This window comes from Heterodontus francisci, chromosome 6, assembly GCF_036365525.1.
Source record: "Heterodontus francisci isolate sHetFra1 chromosome 6, sHetFra1.hap1, whole genome shotgun sequence".
NCBI classification, from domain to species: Eukaryota; Metazoa; Chordata; class Chondrichthyes; order Heterodontiformes; family Heterodontidae; genus Heterodontus; species Heterodontus francisci.
The window spans coordinates 30439004-30462206 of NC_090376.1; the positions used below are offsets into that span (position 1 = coordinate 30439004).

General features: G+C 42.4%; 1 protein-coding gene across 7 annotated transcripts in view; it reads left to right on the forward strand.

Annotated features, from left to right (window-relative positions):
* LOC137371215 (F-box-like/WD repeat-containing protein TBL1X) overlaps positions 1-23203 on the forward strand; it is a 375589-nt gene that overhangs the window by 323523 nt on the left and 28863 nt on the right. For all 7 annotated transcript variants that reach the window (XM_068033399.1, XM_068033400.1, XM_068033398.1 and 4 more), the window contains 3 exons: positions 14876-15089; positions 16607-16739; positions 20644-20785. In XM_068033399.1, coding sequence (XP_067889500.1) covers positions 14876-15089; positions 16607-16739; positions 20644-20785 — 489 coding nt within the window. The remainder of the gene's footprint in view (positions 1-14875; positions 15090-16606; positions 16740-20643; positions 20786-23203) is intronic.

Consider the following 23203-nt stretch of genomic DNA (forward strand, 5'->3'; position numbering starts at 1 on the left):
AGATAAAATCCTGGCCAGAGTGGCAGTTTCCCACACAGTGCAAGCTTCCAACCCCCATTTGAGCCTGACGGTGGGGTTCAGAAGCCCGCAATGAAATTCCTGTCCCAAGTTTCTAATCTGAGCCTCTGAAGGCCTGACAAAAATGTCTAGAATAGAAGGACTGGAGTAAAGAAAATATCAAATGACTTTGTAGCATTCATGTTTAATTACTGCACTTTGTTGCTCAGCAACTTCTTTTATCTAACTCTGAACCCATGCCTTGCAAGTAAGGCTGGCACGTTTTTACCAGCAAATGCAGATGTGGTTAAGCATTATCCTACCATGTAGGAAACAATTACATCATACTGCATCAATGTACTCTCCCTAGCTCTACCCACATTCACTAACAAGCTTCTGTACGCAACACCAAGCAGCTGTCTATCACCACATTAAAACACTGTCACTCAAGCTAGCTTTAATGACACACATGACTTTAAGCTTTTGCAAAGAGTATGCCATGTTATTCCTGTCTGTACCATAGGTGTAATGTACAGCTGATGCCGTTCAGGAATACACTGAATGCAGCGATGAGTGATTTCAATTGCATATCAAAGTAGAAATTCCTATGTCTTGCCTTGAGGTCTGGGATTGGCATTTAAATGTTATAAACATCCTAATGCCAATCTCTCGAGTATTGGGGTCTAATACCTGAAAGGTTGGGCTGAATTTTACCAGCCCCTTGAAGTTGGGGGTCATTTTGGGGGGGAGGGCATAAAATACTTGTGGGAGAGGCTCGCCACGACCCATGACGCCGAGAAGGCCCCGCCACCTTTTACCGCCAGCGGCAGTGCCTTCTTTTACATATTTAAATTAATTAAAACAAAATGCTAATTACCTTACCTGCTCCTGGCGGCCGTCCAACACGAATTTTACAGCTGCAGGCTGCAACTCATGCGCTTTTGGAACTCCATTTGGAGTTCCGACGCGAGACACTGGTGGGGAGGGGGGAGAATTGAAATTGTCAGGGCGGGAGGGGGAGAAGGGGGAAAAAAACTTATTGGCTGTGGGGATGGTGGGAAGGGGTTGAAGGGCAAATTTGATGAGGTTGGGGGGGGGAAAGTTCGTGTTGGGACTAAAATACCTTTTATTCATATTAGACAAAAAAACTGTTGGGGTTGGGAAAGGGCCTCCAGCTTTTAATATTTTTTTCAATAAAATGTGTAGAGCCAACTCTTTAAAAATTCAAAGTTATCCTAACGGCTTGAAGCCCTTTGAAAATGGCGCTGGTGCCTGCGTGGTGGCACCGGACGCCATTGCCGGGGACGGAGCAACTGCCCCCGTTACATCTTCGGGCGAGAACACCCCGCCCCTTCTGTGTCGGAAGGCCACCAAATTCAGCCCATTAAGTGCTAATAGCACCCAGTCCATCAGTATAAACTAGTTACATAATTACTTACTGAGCCCAGTGCACAATCAAACACATCTTGGGAGCATACTAGTAGTCAGAGAAAAATTGCAAATAAGTCAAATTTAAAGGGTTGGTGACATTTAAAGTGGAATGTCATAATAGGAGGGCAGAAATGCAGAAAGCTTTCGGAAAGCCTCAGAAGCAATCTCAATCCATTGTCAGAACTAATGGTAGGGAAAAATAAAGGTAATCCTGCACATAGTCTTGAGTTAGCAACCCAGCACCTGGCCATCTGTTAAATGGATGCTGAAGTCAAGAAGGTGCTTCAGGATCCTTGGAATGTTTTCCTGTGTTAAAGGTGCTATATAATTGCAAACTGTTGTTCATGAGACACAAGCAAAGAGGTTGTCTCTGTGCCACTTCACATGTCCTATCCATAGGCCAGATTTGCAGCCTGCCTGCAAAGAGCAGCAGCCAAGTTTCAGACCACAGCTGACCATCACGGTTCCTTTGTCAGCCTGATGATTAATGGTAGCTGTGCGTATCCTGAAGCATAGTGCTGCTTCTTCCTTCAGCTGACCCAGACCCTAGAAGATAAGTCCTACATTCAGTATCAGATAGGCAGCCAGGCAGTTCTGAAATAGCTACTGGTATCTGGGACGCAGCAATTGGAGAACACTGGCTGTCAATCACAGTACGCAAAGGAGGACGAAGAAACTGATAAAGGGAGAATAGAATATGAATGTAAGCTAGCAGAAAACATAAAAATGTACTGTAAAAGCTTCTGTGGTACATAAAAAGGGTCAGGAGAATTTATAATGGGGAGTAGAGAAATGGCAGAGAAGCTAAATGATTATTTTGTATCTTCCTCAGTGAAGACAGACACAAGAAATCTCCCAGAATTAGAGATCCAAGGGATTAGGGAGAATGAGGAATTGAAGGAAATTAGTATTAGTAAGAAGGTTGTATTGGAGAAATTGACGGGGCTGAAGGTTGATAAGTCCCCAAGACCTTTTCTACATCCCAGAGTGTTGAAAGAGGTAGCTATGAAGATAGTGGATGCATTGGTGGTCATCTTCCAAAATTAGATAAATTCTGGAACAGTTCCTGCAGATTGGAAGGTCGCAAATGTCAGCCCACTATTTAAGGGGTGGGGGAGAGAGAGAGAACATAGGGAATTACAGACCTTTTAGCCTTACATAAATGGTTGGGAAAATGCTCGAATCCATTTTGAAAGGCTGTGATAAATGGACAATTGGATAATAATGATCTGATTGGGCATAATCAACATGGATTTATGAATGGGAAATCATGTTTGACGAACCTGGTGGAATTTTTTGAGGATGTTACTAACAGAATTGATAAAGGGGAGTTGGTGGATGTGGTATAATTGGATTTTCAGAAGGCTTTTGATAAAGTCCCCACAGGAGGTTGGTTATCAAAATTAAAGCACATGGAATAGGACGTAATATACTGGCATGGATTAAGGACTGGTTAACAGGCAGAAAGCAGAGAGTAGGAATAAACGGGTGTTGTGAGGAAGATGCAAAGTGTCTTCAAGGGATTTGGAGAGACTTAGTGAGTAGGCAAGAACGTGGCAGATTGAATGTAATGTGGAAAAATGTGAGGTTATCCACTTTGGTAGGACGAACAGATGTGCAGCGTCTTTCTTAAATGGTAAGAGATTAGAAAGTGTAGATGTACAAAGGGACCTGGGTGTCCTTGTCCATAAGTCACTGAAAGCTAACATGCAGGTGCAGCAAGCAATTACAAAGGTTAATGGTATGTTAGCCTTTAACACAAGAGGATTTGAGTGCAGGAGTAGTGAAGTCTTGCTTCAATTGTATAGAACCTTGGTTTGACTACACCTGGAGTACTGTGTACATTTTTGGTCCCCTTATCTTAGGAAGGATATTATTGCCATTCTTCTTCTTTGGCCTCCTTGTCTCGAGAGACAATGGGTAAGCGCCTGGAGGTGGTCAGTGGTTTGTGGAGCAGCGCCTGGAGTGGCTATAAAGGCCAATATTAGAGTGACAGACTCTAATGACTGACATACGTTGTCCAGGCCTCGCTGCCATAGAGCAAGGTACTGAGGACACAGGCTTGATACACTCGGACTTTTGTGTTCAGTGTCAGTGCGCCATTTTCCCACACTTTCTTGGCCAGTCTGGACAAAGCAGTGGAAGCCTTTCCCATGCGCTTGTTGATTTCTGCATCGAGAGACAGGTTACTGGTGATAGTTGAGCCTAGGTAGGTGAACTCTTGAACCACTTCCAGAGCGTGGTCGCCGATATTGATGGATGGAGCATTTCTGATGTCCTGTCCCATGATGTTCATTTTCTTGAGGCTGATGGTTAGGCCAAATTCATTGCAGGCAGCCGCAAACCTGTAGATGAGACTCTGCAGACACTCTTCAGTGTGAGATGTTAAAGCAGCATCGTCAGCAAAGAGGAGTTCCCTGATGAGGACTTTCCATACTTTGGTCTTCGCTCTTAGACGGGCAAGGTTGAACAACCTGCCCCCTGATCTTGTGTGGGGGAAAATTCCTTCTTCTGAAGACTTGAACGCATGTGAGAGCAGCATTGCCATTGAGGGAGTGCAATGAAGGTCAACTGACTTGTTCCCAGGATGGCGGGACTGTCCTGTGAAGTGAGATTGGGAAAACTGGGCCTGTATGATTGGGAAAACTGGGCCTGTATTCCCTAGAGTTTCGACGAATGAAAGGTGATCTCATTGAAACCTACAAAATACTTAAAGGGATAGATGGGTTTTTTTTTATTCATTCATGGGATGTGGGCATCGCTGGCCAGGCCAGCATTTATTGCCCATCCCTAATTGCCCTTGAGAAAGTGGTGGTGAGCTGCCTTCTTGAACTGCTGCAGTCCATTTGGGGTAGGTACACCCACAGTACTGTTTGGAGGGGAGTTCCAGGGTAGGTGCAGTTAAGATGTTTCCCCTGGTTAAAGAGTCTAGAACCAGGGGGCACAATTTCAAAATAAAGGGGAAGGCACTTAGGACAGAAGTGAAGTGAAATTTCTTTATTCAGAGGGTTGTGAATCTTTGGAATTCTCTACCCCACAGGGCTGTGGAAGCTCAGTCATTGAGTATATTTAAAGCAGAGATTGACAGATTTCTAAATACCAATGACATAAAGGGATGTGAGGATAGTGAGGGGAAAAGGCATGGAAGTGTAATGATCAGCCATGATCTTATTGAATGGAGGGGCAGGCTCGATGGGCTGAATAGCCTACTCCTGCTCCTATGTTGCTATGTACTGCTTAAAGCATGCCATGTTGTGATTGGGGTTTCTGAAGAACTATCCAGCATAACACTGATGTCATCTGGGGCTCTGCAGTCACACCTTTTAGGGAAGAAGAGTATCAACCAAAGCAAAGCAATTTCACCTGTCTCTGTAAATGGGGGTGTGCCGGTTCTAGAGGCTGGAAGACATGTAGCAACTGTCAAGAAAGCCTAATTTGCTTGGCATCCAGCCTTCTGTATGTCCTGCTTTTCTTCCAAGTACGTGAACTCGGAGGATGTACTTCAGAGTAAAGTTAATAACTGGCACAAGGGCTTTTATGAACCTAAGTACACAAGCAGAAAAAAAAAATCTAAATTTGCCCAGAAATTACTTTTTTTAAAAGAAACTCGCCTTTCCATCCTGTGGTCCTTAAATGAATTTCAGTATGAGTTTTCATTCCTTGGCGCTAGGTTTCCTAGATGTTTGCAAATGTTCAAATAAGGAAACGTATGGAGGATGTCCGCACCCCTTTTTGAACTTACTGATGAAGCTCCCATCTGTTTTGGGAACCCACCCCTTTGCAAGAATGTCGAAAAGAGATCAGGTGGAACTGATCCCACCAAAGTTAGAGCTCCAGTACACCCTGTCTCTGCTCATTTATCAGGATGTAGTGGAGACAAAGAACAAAGAAAATTACAGCACAGGAACAGGCCCTTCGGCCCTCCAAGCCTGCACCGATCCAGATCCTCTATCTAAACATGTCGCCTATTTTCTAAGGGTCTGTATCTCTTTGCTTCCTGCCCATTCATGTATCTGTCTAGATACATCTTAAAAGACGCTACCGTGCCCGCGTCTACCACCTCCGCTGGCAACGCGTTCCAGGCACCCACCACCCTTTGCGTAAAGAACTTTCCACGCATATCCCCCCTAAACTTTTCCCCTCTCACTTTGAACTCGTGACCCCTAGTAATTGAATCCCCCACTCTGGGGAAAAAGCTTCTTGCTATCCACCCTGTCTATACCTCTCATGATTTTGTACACCTCAATCAGGTCCCCCCTCAACCTCCGTCTTTCTAATGAAAATAATCCTAATCTACTCAACCTCTCTTCATAGCTAGCGCCCTCCATACCAGGTAACATCCTGGTGAACCTCCTCTGCACCCTCTCCAAAGCATCTGCATCCTTTTGGTAATGTGGCGACCAGAACTGCACGCAGTATTCCAAATGTGGCCGAACCAAAGTCTTATACAACTGTAACATGACCTGCCAACCCATGTACTCAATATCCCGTCCGATGAAGAAAAGCATGCCGTATGCCTTCTTGACCACTCTATTGACCTGCGTTGCCACCTTCAGGGAACAATGGACCTGAACACCCAAATCTCTCTGTACATCAATTTTCCCCAGGACTTTTCCATTTACTGTATAGTTCACTCTTGAATTGGATCTTCCAAACTGTATCACCTCGCATTTGCCCTGATTGAACTCCATCTGCCATTTCTCTGCCCAATTCTCCAACCTATCTATATTCTGCTGTATTCTCTGACAGTCCCCTTCACTATCTGCTACTCCACCAATCTTAGTGTCGTCTGCAAACTTGATAATCAGACCACCTATACTTTCCTCCAAATCATTTATGTATATCACAAACAACAGTGGTCCCAGCACGGATCCCTGTGGCACAGCACTAGTCACACGTCTCCATTTTGAGAAACTCCCTTCCACTGCTACTCTCTGTCTCCTGTTGCCCAGCCAGTTCTTTATCCATCTCGCTAGGACATCTTGGACCCCATGCGACTTGACTTTCTCCATCAGCCTACCATGGGGAACCTTATCAAACGCCTTACTGAAGTCCATGTATATGACATCTACAGCCCTTCCCTCATCAATCAACTTTGTCACTTCCTCAAAGAATTCTATTAAGTTGGTAAGACATGACCTTCCCTGCACAAAACCATGTTGCTATCACTGATGAGCCCATTTTCTTCCAAATGGGAATAGATCCTATCCCTCAGTATCTTCTCCAGCAGCTTCCCTACCACTGACGTCAGGCTCACCGGTCTATTATTACCTGGATTATCCCTGCTACCCTTCTTAAACAAGGGGACAACATTAGCAATTCTCCAGTCCTCCGGGACCTCACCCGTGTTTAAGGATGCTGCAAAGATATCTGTTAAGGCCCCAGCTATTTCCTCTCTGGCTTCCCTCAGTAACCTGGGATAGATCCCATCCGGACCTGGGGACTTGTCCACCTTAATGCCTTTTAGAATAGCCAACACTTCCTCCCTCCTTATGCCGACTTGACCAAGAGTAATCAAACATCTGTCCCTAACCTCAACATCCGTCATGTCCCTCTCCTCGGTGAATACCGATGCAAAGTACTGGTTTAGAATCTCACCCATTTTCTCTGACTCCACGCATAACTTTCCTCCTTTGTCCTTGAGTGGGCCAATCCTTTCTCTGGTTACCCTCTTGCTCCTTATATATGAATAAAAGGCTTTGGGATTTTCCTTAACCCTGTTTGCTAAAGATATTTCATGACCCCTTTTAGCCCTCTTAATTCCTCGTTTCAGATTGGTCCTACATTCCCGATATTCTTCCAAAGCTTCGTCTTTCTTCAGCCGCCTAGACCTTATGTATGCTTCCTTTTTCCTCTTAGCTAGTCTCACAATTTCACCTATCATCCATGGTTCCCTAATCTTGCCATTTCTATCCCTCATTTTCACAGGAACATGTGTCTCCTGCACGCTAATCAACCTCTCTTTAAAAGCCTCCCACATATCAAATGTGGATTTACCTTCAAACAGCTGCTCCCAATCTACACTCCCCAGCTCCTGCCGAATTTTGGTATAGTTGGCCTTCCCCCAATTTAGCACTCTTCCTTTAGGACCACTCTCGTCATTGTCCATGAGTATTCTAAAACTTGCGGAATTGTGATCACTATTCCCAAAGTAGTCCCCTACTGAAACTTCAACCACCTGGCCGGGCTCATTCCCCAACACCAGGTCCAGTATGGCCCCTTCTCGAGTTGGACTATTTACATACTGCTCTAGAAAACCCTCCTGGATGCTCCTTACAAATTCTGCTCCATCTAGACCTCTAACACTAAGTGCATCCCAGTCAATGTTGGGAAAATTAAAATCTCCTATCACCACACCCTGTTGCTCCTACATCTTTCCCTAATCTGTTTACATATTTGTACCTCTATCTCACGCTCGCTGTTGGGAGGCCTGTAGTACAGCCCCAACCTTGTTACCGCACCCTTCCTATTTCTGAGTTCTGCCCATATTGCCTCACTGCTCGAGTCCTCCATAGTGCCCTCCTTCAGCACAGCTGTGATATCCTCTTTGACCAGTAATGCAACTCCTCCACCCCTTTTACCTCCCTCTCTATCCCGCCTGAAGCTGACTTCACTGTTGTGCATTGTTATAGTGTAGATCGAGGCTTGTTCGAAGATGTCTCGGGAGTCTTTGTAGGGATAAAGAATAATTCGTTTATTATATACATATAACTATTTACACTCTCCACAAGCCTATCTAACTTCTTCCAAGTCCAATCCCTGAGTGACTATTACATACATCATCACTACAGTGGGAGGGGTTTACTCTCACTGTCTCAAACATTAACTCTTACAGGCCCATATACTACATCACCTGGTGGATAAACCACAACAGCAAGGGCCTGACAACATTAAAGGGCCCTGATCTGTATGTTTAAAGAAGAATCCTTGACAGCTGACCAGAAGAGGGTAAAATAGAAGACTGCAGGAAGGGAGAAAAGAGTTAAAATTGCTTCCTTAGAGTTTATCACAGTGATGACCCTACTGACATCCTGCAGAATTCCTAAAATGACATTCTACAAATTAAGTTGAATACCTCTGAGTGTTTCCCAGCAAGGTCCAATAAAATATCAGCTTCAGCAGATACAAAGCTATTGCTCAGTCTTTCACCTCCCACTGAACGCACTGGAAGTGGTTTCAGTAAGGAAGCCACAGCAGAAGATATGGGCCTAGAAGTTGGATGGCACCCATTTTTCAGGTACTAACCAGGTACATAAGCCTTCAATATGACAGACAGAAAGCGTGTGCTCATTACAAGCTTGAAGTCCACTTGCTGCCTGGTGTATTGGCATAGGCAATAAAAAGGTAGCTAGGTCTCGTGCCTGCAATATCCATTTGGCCGTATGCATACACAAACAAGGGGCCCATTGCCTACTTGAGGACCCGTTAAAAAATTGGTTTGCTCTGAAAACATCTGGCATTGGGCTGGAAAACCTGGTTCATAGGCAGCCTATCCAGCAGTGCTTTAAAGGGACCACTTCAGACCGTTGTCAAAGAGTTACGTTTTTTGCAAAATACTTAAATGTGGAGATAGGAATCACAGAAGTGCTTCCCCCCCAGGTCCATTGCTGTCTAGCAGACTGTTCCAGACCCCAGTTGCCCTCCCAGCTCCCCTCCTGGTTGTCTTCCTTTCCCATTGACCCCTACCAATTGGCTTCCCACACCGCACCCACCCGCCTCCAACACCCCTGATCGACTTCCATCTGTCACCCCATCCCCCCAACCAATCGCCTTCCTTTCCCTTAAGCACTTATCTGAGGCTTTTGCCAGTGAAGCAGCAGCACAAAATTCCAAGCCTCCTTCCTGATGAGATGCCTCAGAATGCTGATCTCATTTAAACAAGAACTCAAGCCCAAATCAGGTGCTCCTCCTGCCTACTCGTTCCCAGGGCAAATTACTTTCTTGGGCATTAAAAAAAAAAGCATGCTAGACACAGTGGCACATTTAAAAGTTAAATATGACCTCCTTTAGAGCTTTGTACTGAGGACTTCCCTAGGAAATAGTAAATTGCCTACAAAATATCAAGAGGCCAGAAGTTAGATAGGCTTGTGGAGAGTGTAAATAGTTATATGTATATAATAAACGAGTTATTCTTTACCCCTACAAAGACTCCCGAGACATCTTCGAACAAGCCTCGATCTACACTATAACAATGCACAACAGTGAAGTCAGTGGGAAGAGGAGCTGGGGTCAGAAAATTTGTTTATTTTTATTTCCTTGCAGGGGCAGGATGAGCACCTCTGAGGAGCATTTTCATGTGACAACTGATTAATGAGGCATGCAGATGAGGGTCTGGTTTTAAAATCTTCAAGGCCTCCCGCTGCTGATATTAGCCAGGGTGGCATTTGGTTGGGTGGGTGGGGGAGGGTTGTGGAGGATGTGGTTGGTGTATTTGTTGCTTGTTTCGGCCTCTATCTGCCCAATTCCTGCTTTGAGTTAAAATTGGGGCCTATAAGGAGTCAAGGGAATCTGAACGGAAGTGGATTTTGTAAGTTTTGAAGAAGTAGAGAATGCCCAAAAATTGTGCAGTTGTCAGCTGTTGTTACAACTAGAAATCTGTAACTAGTCCGGGTCAGGACTGGGCGTTATACTGCATTTAGGAGTTCCGCCTGCTGAAACATGACACAATACAGGCTGCATACTGGTTGCAAAAGTGCAGCCTAATAGAGATGTTAGGATCACATTCAGTTAGAGCTGTCAGTTATTGATTCTTTGAGTACAGTATTGCTAGTTAAAGTCTATTCTCTTTCCCATTGTTACATTGCTTCTCTGTTGGAGATTGAATGTTTCAACCATGCCCCCTGCCCCACTCCCATTTTTCCATCAATCTAAAATAAGACATTAGAGACTGCCTGGTGCAGTCCCAACAGGGGAGGTGGTGGTGTAGTGGTAACGTCACTAGACTAGTAATCCAGAGCCCAGGCTAATGCTGTGGGGACATATGTTTGAATCCCACCTAAGCAGGTATTGAAACTTGAATTAAATTAATAAATCTGGAATTAAAAGCTACTGTAATGGTGACCTTGAAACTATTGTCGATTTGTTGTAAAAACTCATTTGGTTCGCGAATGTCCTTTGGGGCGGTGCAGTGGTTAGCACTGCAGCCTCACAGCTGCAGCGACCCGGGTTCGGTTCTGGGTACTGCCTGTGTTGAGTTTGCAAGTTCTCCCTGTGACCGCGTGGGTTTCCGCTGGGTGCTCCGGTTTCCTCCCACAGCCAAAGACTTGCAGGTTGATAGATAAATTGGCCATTGTAAATTGCCCCTAGTGTAGGTAGGTGGTAGAAGAATGGTGGGGATGTGGTAAGGAATATGTGATTAATGTAGGATTAGTATAAATGGGAGGTTGTTGGTCGGCACAGACTCGGTGGGCTGAAGGGCCTGTTTCAGTGCTGTATCTCTGTATGACTCTATGACTCTATGGTCTAATCAGCTCTTTGCAGTATATTATGAACTGGCACCTGAAGCTGAATGAGTGAGGAAAAGTATGTAAAAGAGAGCTCAGCACAGAGAGTAAGACTTTATACTCTATGTGCTGAACGAAAAGACTGCTTTTTCTGTGTGATGCCAACAAACTAAGCAAGTTAAGTTACTAATACAAGTTGAAGTCCTGTGGCTGGTAAGGTGGTGTTATGGTGTTGATGCACTTTGGGTACCAGCTCCCTACCAAATCGGGTGCAAACCTCAGGCCTAGCATGGCTCACTGGGGCCAGCTGGCACACTGTGTGCTTGGAGGGCCTGTGCACAAGGATCATTTTAGGCTCAAAATGTATTTAAATAATCATGAGACCCTAACTCCATAGTGCAGCTGCAACACCTAATACAAATGGAAAGCACAAGTATGGGCTGCAGGAAGAAAATTTCCTTCCCAACCATTCCACTTAACTGCAGACGAGCTATTTGGCCTGAAAGAATGATATGCCTGGCCAGTCTTTCTTTAATCAACTACCACCTCCCACGTTTTATTTAAAAAGACCTTGAACTGTGTTTGTAACCAGCAGCCATTTATGTGCTGCAGGCACAGGAAATTCCACTCATGAACTCCCAGTGTATCCGGGGTAATATGCTGGGAATAAAATTTAAATTTTGAAATTAGGTGATCCTGTGTTATTGAGGAAATCAGTGCATTTGTATATGGATATGCATTGTGAAAAGCAGCAGTCCTGTGGCAGTTCTGTACTGGAAAGGGCGCAGTGAGAGCTAATTTTGGGGAGCAATGTGCCATACCGAATCATCGCCGGGGATACAGATGCTGATATATTAGCCCAGATGCCCATGGTGCCCACCTGATGTCATTACACACGTGTTAGTGGCCAGTCTGTTCCAAATCTTTACAAAACTACAATAGGAAGTCACTTAAGCCCTGCTGTTGTAAGTTTTATTGTTTGGTACGTAGGATGGTGGGGATGTAGGGAAAAGTTGAAGGAAAAGGGAGAGCATTAGAGTGAGGTTAAATTAATCATTTGCTACAGAAATATGCTGTCCATGTAGCAGCAATGCAGAAAGCTGGTGTAATTTAGGACCCAGTTAAATGTACAAACCAGTTTTAGAAGTATGTTCCCCTAGGAGGTGGCACATTTGAAGGGCGTGGGAGTGAGAATTCTGAAAATTTAGATATAATGAATGGTAATAATTGCATTCACAATGCATGCTGCATCACTTCAGTGTGTATCTATGGAAACTGCAGATACACAATGGCAATTTTTGTTCTTAAGTAATACAGAGATCAGAAACATTTAAACTAATAAAGGGAGTGGAATTTCAGAAAGGGGTAAATTCAAAAGCTATAACATAAATGTTGAAATTGTAGAGCAGTGTAATGATTTGGGTAAAAATAAGCAGAGTGGGTCAGGAAGAGACAGAGAGCTTAACAATGTTAATTGGGCTATAGTGACTTAGGGTGACATCTGGGAAGAAATAGAAAAATTCAAAGCTAAAGGCATTACATTTGAACGCAGAAAGCATTTGCACTAAAGTGGATGAATTAGTAGCAGAGATAGAAATTAATGGAATTGATCATGGAGTGGCCAAGGTTGGGAACTAAATATTCTAGGATACTTGACTTTTAGAAGAGTTAGGCAAAATTGAAAAGCAGGAGGGGTTGTCCTGTTAATAAAGAAAGAGATAAAGACAGTAGAGAGAAAGGATCTTAGTTTGGAAAATCAAGTTGTAAAATCAGTTTGGTTGGAGCTAAGAAACAACAAGGGGGAGAAAACACTGGTGGGAGTAGTTTTTAGGCCTCCTAACAGTAGTTGTAGTGTTGGGAAGAGTATAAATCAGGAAATTAGAGGTGCATATAAAAGAGTAATGCAGTAGATATGGGGGACATTAATCTTCACATAGACAGGGCAAACCAAATTTCAGTAATAGCATGGAGTGCGAGTTCCTGGAATGCACTCATGATCGTTTTCTAGATCATATGTCAAGGAACCAACTAGGGTACAGGCTATTTTAGATCTAGTATTGTGCAGTGAGACAGGATAAATTATTAATCTTGCAATATAGGAGCCTATGGGGAAGATTGATCATAATAAGCTAGAATCTTATATTGAGTTTGATAGTTATTTAGTTAAGTCCAAAACTAGGATCTTAAATCTGAACAAAGTGAACTACGTAGGTATGCGGGGCAGCTGGCTAAGGTAGATTGGAAAATTAATTTAAAAGATATGATAGTTGATAAACAATGGCAAAAATTTAAATAATTAATTCATAATTCGCAATGAATATACATTCCCTTAAGAAATAAAAACGGCATGGGAAAAGTGGTCCAATCATAGCTAATGAGAACTTAAAGATAGTATTAAAAGAAGAGGATTTAAAAGTTGCCAAAAAGAGTAGTAAGCCTGAGGATTGGGAAGATTTTAGAATTTAGCAAAGGATGACCAAAAATTGATGATGAAGGAGAAAATAGGATATGTGAATAAACCAGCTAGAGACATAAAAACAGGTTGTAAAAGTTTCTATAGGTATGTAAAAAGTACACAATTAGTGAGAGTAAATGTGGGTTCCTTGGAGGCAGAAACAGGAGAAATTATAATAAAGAATAAAGAAATGGCAGAGACATTAAACAAATACTTTGTATGTTCCTTCATGGTAGAAGACACGAAAAGCATTCCAAAAATAGTGGGGAACCAAGGAGCAGTCTGGAAGGGCCTTTTAAGAACATAAGGCTGACTGCACCCCATTCTATTAGCACATGATGCCTATCTCCCTGCTGAGCACTGAGGCATCTAGCAGCGTGGCGACACTCAGCCCTACGTTACAATCAGGTAAATGAGGTGACAGCACCAAATTTGTGTGCTGCCTACCTCCACCTCAGCGGGTGTGGGCAGGTTGGGAATCATGACCCCTGTGTCCAAAACAGCGCAGACCAATTTCTAGCCCAAAGTGTTTGTCTAAGCTGCAGCATGATTTCTGAATTATGTCATGGTTCATAAGGAGCTAAAAATCAGCTTACTTTCTTATAATAGTTGCAATTAGTCAATTCTGTCTGAGCCAGGCATACAACTAATCCATTCTATTCTAATACAAGCATCTTATGGGATTGGTTAAAATATATATTTGATTGCAGCTCCTTTTGGAATTTAATAGGTAGTTATTTAAATTTGCTTGGTCCCGGTCATTCATTTGTATAGCATTTCTCAGCCTTCAGACAGAGATAGTTAGGGCAGACATCTTCTGTGGACGATCAGGAAGAAGAAATACTGCCAAGCAAGAACATTATTTATGTTGTAGTTTAGTACAGCAATCACTGCTTTTTTTTTTCCAACTTACTTGAAAAGATAGTTGGGCGTAATTACTGTCAAATATAATGAGTTAAAGACTAAGTCACGGTTAAGTGTTATTCTGCCACCTTCTGAGCTCAAGGAAAATCATGTGCGAGCGCATGAATAAAACCAGCAAGCTGAAATAAAGCAAAGAAGGCGCACTGTAAAATCCCAGGGCATGCTACGAATTACCTAGATTCTCGGTTGGGGTTCCAAGAAGTTAAAGCTCCCTTATAATCTGAGACACTTAAAAAAAAAAATCTAAAATTAAAAAAATGTTTTAAAAATTCAAGAAAAAGTAACATAACTATGATAACCATCGTGTTGGAATAAGTTACATTCTATAACTCGCATCAAGGTTCAGATGTCATTTGCTAATATCAAATTTGTAGCAAAGCTCCATTCTAATTGCTATTTTATGTGCAATCTTGTTCAGTAGAAGAACCTCTCTATCATTTGTGTTTTATGGGAACCAGATCCAAGTTTGTGTCAGCGATATATGAGGTAATATTATAGGGAGGAGTTCTTGGGCTTCAGTGCTATAAGGTACCAGAGATTTCAAAAGATTAATGTGTGCGCACTTTGTTGACATTTCCCATTGCATTGGTTCATTTTAAATATGTACTGCTATCTTTTTTTCTAGGATGGCACAGTGTTTGATGGCAGGCCGATTGAGTCATTATCTCTAATAGACGCTGTGATGCCTGATGTTGTACAGAGCCGACAGCAAGCATTCAGAGATAAACTAGCACAACAGCAGCAAGCGGCAGCTGCATCTTCAGCTCCACAGCAGCCAACGCCAAAGAATGGAGAAGCCACTGTTAATGGAGAAGAAAATGGGGCACACACCATTACCAGTAAATATTGCACCATATTGTTTTTTAACCTAAAAATGGAGCATCTAGTGTATTAACACTGAGGCAATATTTCTGTATATAATTGCTAGGAATCATATTTTAATGAACTTAAAAACGAAATACTTTTTTAAAAAAAATTAGCAAATTTGGACAACCGAAAACTGATCCATTATGTCAAAGTGAAAATTGTAGAATTGGTTCCTACCTTTGGTTTTAAGTATTATTTTAGATGAAAATGCATAAATTCCTCTGCATTTGTTGAAGCCTAATTGCTGAATGCTTAATAGTAAGGATATTGTTGATATTTAGGAAATCTTTTATCTGTATTTGTCAAACACTGGGTCAGTATGACTAATCACATCACTAAGTGTTAGTATATCATCAAAATGTCACCTTCCTATTCTCTCTGGCCAGCAATCAGTTCATTCTAACCGAATAATCACTTTGGCATCTGTATGTGTGTGTATATATGTATACAACCCACATACGTACACAGTGATTCATAAGGTAGGTAGAATATTTCGTCATGTGCAACATAATCATTTATAATAACGCTAAAGCCCCAAATCAGAATTCAGTTTGGTGTTCATTTTGTCTTAAAAATTCCAAGTTCAGAAATATCGCCAAATTCTATACACTCAACATGAGGAGAAACATTTTTTACCCAGCGAGTGGTTAGGATCTGGAATGCACTGCCTGCGAGGCAGATTCAGTCATGGCTTTCAAAAGGGTATTGGATAAGCACCTGAAGAGAGAAGATTTGCAGGGCTATGGGGAAAGGTTGGGGATGCGGGACTAGCTGAGCTGATGCTGCAGAGATCTGGCACGGACACGATGGGCCAAATGACCTCTTCCTTTGCTTTCAGCCATTCTATGATTCTACTTCAAATAATACTTTTCTATTAATGGATAGATTGATTGAAAAGGGATTTTTTTTCTTGCCAGTTATCTCCCCTGCTCTCCTGAAGTTGTTGACTCTTTTCTGAGGTACAATTTCATGAGTCCGATGCCTTCTAGTACCTCACTTATTCATAGGTGTGAGGCTTGGCAGTGACAATTGGCAGATCTTTCAACCAAAGGGGCATCAAAGCCACAACCAGTTCAATCCTCAGCCACAGCTCTAGATGGGGGTGGGGCTGCAATTGGATAGCAGAAACTCCTAGCGATCTTCCCTTTTCCTAGCATATTAATGTTGAGGCTAATTCTACCACCTCTACTTTTGTCTCAGTTGAGTTCAGCTAAATTGAATCTGCAATCCGCTTGATGGTTAGTCTCTTATGCTTCAGCTGCTTTCTGGGCAGACACTCTGAGCTATAGCAGGAGCCAATTTTGAAATTTAAAACTACATCCTAAATAGAAGAATAAAAACTCGTTAACACAATGTTACTTTTCCAGTGACTACAGAAAACATTGTAAACTTCATTGTGACTGGGTCTTGGTTTATTAATTAAAGTGATTTTAGATTAATTTAAAGTTACTTCTTCCAAATGGCTGAAATTTTAAATGACTCTTTGCAGATAATCACTCTGATGCCATGGAAATAGATGGAGATGTTGAAATTCCTTCAAACAAATCCACAGTCTTAAGGGGACATGAATCAGAAGTATTCATTTGTGCCTGGAACCCAGTCAGTGATCTTTTGGCATCAGGGTAGGTACCAGATTGGAACAAGTTAAGTGACAAAAGTTAAGATACAGTAATTCTGTTGTCCTGATATCAATGGTAAGATTATATTACTCTTTCACCCTTACCGGGTAGCTTTAGAACCATGATGTGCTAGATAGTTGCATACAAATACAGCATACAGAACTTAGTTTCCTGACACCCCTCCCCCCTTTAATGGATTTTCATGACACCGGTGAGGGGCAGGATACAGCAAATCTCCTTTAAGTATAACCGATGCTGTCAATAAAGGAAAAAAAATGCTTGGATTTCAAATGGTCCATGTTGCATAAATGGTCTATCCAGCATTTTTATCCCTCTGTAAAAGTATTCACTTGACATGTGGAAGAGTTGGGTGATGGTCAGTTTATAATTGCACGAACAATATTCTATGGCAATCTAGAAAACACCATGATGGTGGGATGGAAACAATGAAGTGTAGTTCAACCAAGGTTTGAACTAAATTTTTGGCCGTAAAATTTTGGAATCCTCTAACCAAAGTGGTAAGACACATTGGCCTAGAAATTCAACTGTCTGTGTAAAAGGAACACCTACGGGTCCAACATAGCATGTAGTGTGTCCAAATTTTGTGCTGAAAGTCTGTCAAATTGGATCGGGCTACTCTGTACGCATCCAGAGAGCGTGCCAAAGGTATTAAAACACTCATTATAATATGAAATAAGGGTTCATGCTTGTTGTAAGATCCCTTTGTGAAATTGTTCTGCGTCAGCGCCTGACTTACAGCACAGTCAACTTGCTTAGCAAATCATGGTGCTAAAAGGTGGCAAAGACCCTGCAGGAGCACTAGTTAAAAGATTCATCTGCCCCATACAGGTTTGTTGCTGGTTTGTTTTCTTTGGCTGTTGGTTAATTTCTGGGGTCTTTTCTCCGCAATTAGCAACTCAATTCAAATTTCTGCTGGTGCTATGCTGCTTTTGTCGTCCTTGAAAAGATGCCAGAATGGTGTGGGGAAGCATTGAAGGCCATGTGACTTCACACTATAGCACCTTGGTTCTTATGAAAACCTGCAATGTGGGAGATGCCTTGGTATCAGGTATCCTAGCAGCAGTCATTTTTCTTTCATCCTGTGCCAGTTTTCTTCCAGTCATAGTGGGCTCCTGAATCTGCCTTAGACGCTGGAGAACAAGGAAGGCAGAAGAGAACAGGAGTAGCTGGGTGAAGAGGGAGGAGAAGGGCACTGTGTAGGAGAGTATATACCTAGAAAAGGGTTTGCTGAGAGCAATTTTCAGACCTGAACTTCACTAAAGATCTTCCCAAAGGAGGCTCTCACTGGTTGCAGCCACGAATGGAATCTTAAACCAGGGCATGAACAACACTGTCAATGACTGCTAAAATCATTGTGCTTGTTGCTTTTATGCAGTGGGCTTCTTTAATGCTGCAACGGGTAACGTCTCTAAGTTTGCTGTGCACAGCTGTCACCAAGACTCTCTAATGCCGCAGGAACACCTGCATCACTTTTCCAATGGATAGAGTGAAGTGGGACGAGAGCACGGGACATCTCCTGCATTGCAGGCTTTCATAAGGACCAAGGTGCCATAGTTTGAAGTCACATGGCCTTCATTGCTTCCCCTCACCATTCTGGCATCTTTCTGAATAGAAAGGGATTCCACTGATCAAATTTCCAGCTTGTTTACAATCACAGGAAGCACATAATGCAGATCTGTTCCCGGTGTCCTAGCAGCAGTCATTTTTCATTTATCCTGTGCCAGTCCTGTATGCTGCCTTCATTCCAACAAGACCATCAGGGCAGTAGGAATGGTAACACACTGGAAGCCCCAGTCCACATTGGCAGCTAGAACCAGGGTGGAAGCCAGCTGGTTTCCAAGGTGGCAGTGTGAGCGGCCATGAAATCTATCACAACTGTCAGCAGATGTTTCATCACAATCATGTACGAGGAGTTACTTTAGAAGTAAGAAGGGAAAAAGGAGGATATGGTGTGAAGAAATCTTGCACGATGGCTCAGCCAGCATTGGCATTCACCACAGCTGTAACTCTCACTCTCCCACCCACTGCCCCCTCCCGCTCATGTCATCTTCCAGAGGGGAAAGGGTGTGTAGTGGGGGATCAACTGCTGTGGTGCACACCTCCTGTTGCATGTTGTATACGACCTTCTCCTTAAAGGACAGAGTTAGTGACAGCCTTGTAGGTTGTTTTGAGATTGTATTTGTGGAAGATTGAGGTGTGGGGAAGTGAGGGTTTCAATAGTTGACTGTAGGTAGGAGAAGAATGTGGAGTGAGGTCTGGTGCAGTGATTGTAGGAAGGTAAGGGAGGGGAGTATTGTAGTTGCGGATATGAGGAAAGAGTAATTGAATGAGAGTTACAGTTCTTGACAACTCTGGTGAGTTGGTTGAACATTTTGCAGCACCATAGCCATGATCTAAGAGCTAAACTCCAGGAATGGACCTTCTCAGTGACCTCTTCCCACTGGCGGCAGAGGTGTTGCCTGACGAGCTTTTTGTTTTGGCATCAGTGAAGACTGATTTCCAGCCCCTCAAATAGGCATACGGCCAAGAACCAGTGCTGGCTGCATGCCTCATTCATTATAATGGTTTCTCTAAATGAATTTCAAGTTGTTCCTGCACCCATGTGAACAGGCACATGCAGCAAACAATTCTGTCCCTGCACGCCCATTTTCAGGCATGACTGAATTTCCGGGGCACTAAATTGGTGCAAATGTTGTTCATCACTGATACCTTTGCATGCTCAAAATTGCTTCTGTGTTGCCATACTGGAAAAATCAACTGAAGAGCTTGAGCACAGCAGGGTTCATTTTTTTATGGGATACGCTTAGGCTAATAATTTTTGTAACCATGCACATTTATTTATGTTCTTCATAGCAGGAAGAAAACAATTAAAGGTATTGAAAGTTGGTGTTGAATTACGATTTCAGAGAATGGCAACCAGTTAACCATTTCACACAAATAAAGTATAAGCCATGACACATTTTTCATTTTAATGCATCTTTATATTTTTAAATGGGTAAAAGCGTAAAAGTGAAAAGCAAAAGTCATGAAATGTTTTGTCAAGTTATTTTGACAGTATAGGTATATGAGCAAGATTCTCAACAGTGCTAATATGCTTTCAAACTAAATTATTGGAAATAATGTTGCTGGCTTATGTGTAAAAATGCCAGCCATTAATTGGAATTTTCAGGGATAAAAATGCCCAAAGCTGCTACTGTTTTACTCTAAGCATATAAATAGGAAACTTTAATGTTAATATCAATGAATAATCTAAAATGGAAATATTAGTTGAGTAATTTCACACATGGAATAATTAGGCAGAGGTGTTGATAAAAAGATTCTTCTTCATAATGTGGACAATGCAAACTGTGGTATAATTTTTCCATCAGTGGTGTCCACTGGTGTCACCACAGCAAGGTGACTAAGATTGGGAGCACTGAACTTGTGACACCACCATGCCACCTAGTGGTGTAAAAACATATAGCAGCGTTTACCTTTTCCCAATCTCTTCTCATACACTGGGAGATTCTATAATTTACATGTGAATTGTGACTGTTTCAGAAATGCCAAATCCCCAAATTAGAAACAGTAAATATCAAAAAGGTGTAGGAGAAACTTTAGCAAGTTCTCCCTGTGACCATGTGGGTTTTCGCCGGGTGCTCCGGTTTCCTCCCACAGCCAAAGACTTGCAGGTTAATAGGTAAATTGGCCATTGTAAATTGCCCCTAGTGTAGGTAGATCGTAGGAGAATAGTGGGGATGTGGTAGCGAATATGGGATTAATGTAGGATTAGTATAAATGGGTGGTTGTTGGTCGGCACAGACTCGGTGGGCCGAAGGGCCTGTTTCAGTGCTGTATCTCTAAATAAATAAATAAACTAAATAAAGTTACTTTTTTATGTTTATAGTTCTGGAGACTCAACTGCAAGGATATGGAACCTCAATGAAAACAGCAACAGTGGCCCCACTCAGTTAGTACTAAGGCATTGTATCAGAGAAGGCGGACAAGATGTTCCTAGCAATAAGGATGTTACATCACTCGACTGGAATGTAAGTTTCTATGGTTGTAAAACCAATTAGTAACCCTCTGTGACTCCTTCTAATTGAAATCTATCAACCATTAACTCTATTTTTCATTTTCAAAAGTACACACCTTAGCCTCATTAGGAATCTGATATAATGCTCTCAAATAAGTAGCCTTTGAAAGTTAATGAATTACAAAACAGTGCATTTGTATTGTTCTGAGTTGAAAAAGACCAATCACTGAAAAATGTCTTGCTTTGGCAAGATTTCTTCAAACACCCTTGCATGCCACAATGTGGGTACAGCATTCATATAATGCCCCGTACGTGTGCAAACTTAATGACCAGCCACTTTCTACCACTATAACTCTTGTAATATTGTTCCCCTAAGGCTCCCTCCTTACTAGTAGATCCACCAATCATTATTAGCTACAAAATGTATTTCTGAAATTGAATTTTCAGCTTGGCTCATTGATTTAAAAATAAATGTTTCTTAGAGTCAGTAGTTACTTAGCCTTTCATACCTTTAGGATGTGCAATCGATGTTTAAATATTGGAGCGATTTCCCTGCTTAAACGTTGCTGGTGAAGTCCAACAACAACAACAACTTGCATTTGTATAGTGCCTTTAACAAGGTAAATTAACCCATGGCACTTTACAGGAGCATTATCAAACAAAATTTGACATTGAGCCACATAAGGAACTTTTAGGGCAGATGACCAAAAATTTGGTCAAGGAGGTAGGTTTTAAGGAGCATCTTAAATGAGGAGGGGTGGAGAGGTTTATGGAGGAGATTCCAGAGCTTAGGGCCTTGGCAACTGAAGGCACGGCTACCAGTGACAGAGCAATTAAAACTGAGGACGCACAAAGGCCAGAATTGGAGGAGCACAGATATCTCAGAGTAGCGTTGCAGGAAATTACAGAGATTGGGAGAGGCGAGGCCATAGAAGGAATTTGAAAACAATGATTTGAATTTTAAAATCGAGGTGTCCAAGGGCATGTGAGAAAATAACAGCTGGACCTACTCTAATCTCGCAGTCAGACCAAATTGCTGGCAAGTATGTCTTTGTGCATCATGTTAATACAGATTACTGTATTAAATGTATTTTCCCTGCTTCTTCTTTGGCCTCCTTGTCTCGAGAGACAAGCGCCTAGAGGTGGTCAGTTATTTGTGAAGCAGCACCTCCTTAAGAAGTTGAAATTCATGGCTGTTCTGTTATGAGTGCACTTGCTACAGTCCACACCCACTCTGCACAGCTGCAATTATGATGTAATCTGGCATATTTCCAGCACTAAAGACTGCAGTGAAGCTGCGAATGATATCCTTCGTATGGGATTGGTTAATGTGATGTGAGCAGAGTTGGCAGGAACTCTGAATCAAATTTCAAATCAAAATCAATTTGAATTCTGGCCCATTTCTTAGGATTCATGGTCACATGCTATGTGGGGCAACAGAACCTCACCTACATAATTGGAGTATTTGACATTTTAGAATTGGTTTTCTGAAGTGAGTAGCTCTACAGAGACTAGAGATTAAGTTAAGCTAAAATATTTTTAATATTTGTCAGTTCCGAAGAAGGGTCACTGACCCGAAACGTTAACACTGCTTCTCTTTCCACAGATGCTGCCAGACCTGCTGAGTGGTTCCAGCATTTCTTGTTTTTATTATACTAGAGATTAAGTGCTGTGTTGCGAATGTTGTTGCTGGACTCTTATTTAACTTTATACAGTACTTGGTCTTCTATTACACATTATCCAGACATGAGTTACTGTATTTCATCCAGTTCTAACCCTGCACTTTTATCGAGCATCAGGTCTCCTGCTTTAGCCAATGCATGGCTTCCCACTCCACTTTATCCAGTGCCAGAGCCTCTCGCTCCACTTTACTACAGGATTAATGGTAGACATAACATTGGCAAGACTGAAGTCATCCTCTTCAGCACCTACTAAAATTACACACTCTAGCCCCTGATTCCACCCCCCCCACCCCACCCCCACCACCACCACTCCAGCCCCAACTCTGAGATGGGCTTGAATTGCTATATCATTTCTATCACCATGACTGTCTGTTTCTATCTCTGCCCTATCACTGACTACTACTTCATCCACACTGTAGTCATTTCCAGTCTCGAGATATCCCAGTTTTTTTCTTGCTATATAAACTCCAACTCGTCCAAAACTGCACCTTCTGCATCCTGTTTCACACTGGTCTATCACTCCTCTCTGACCTGATTGGTTCCTTCTTCCCTAACACATTAAATTCAAAATCATTGTCATCTTCTACAGGTACCCTCATGGTTCATCCAATTTCTGTCTGCAACCTCCTCCAGCCTGAGCGTCAATGCGCACCCTGTACTCCTCCAACTCTGGCCCCCTTTGCATCTTCCCCTCCTTCTGGTGGCAGGGCTTTCAGTTGTCTTGCTCTATCATTTAGAACATTCTCCCT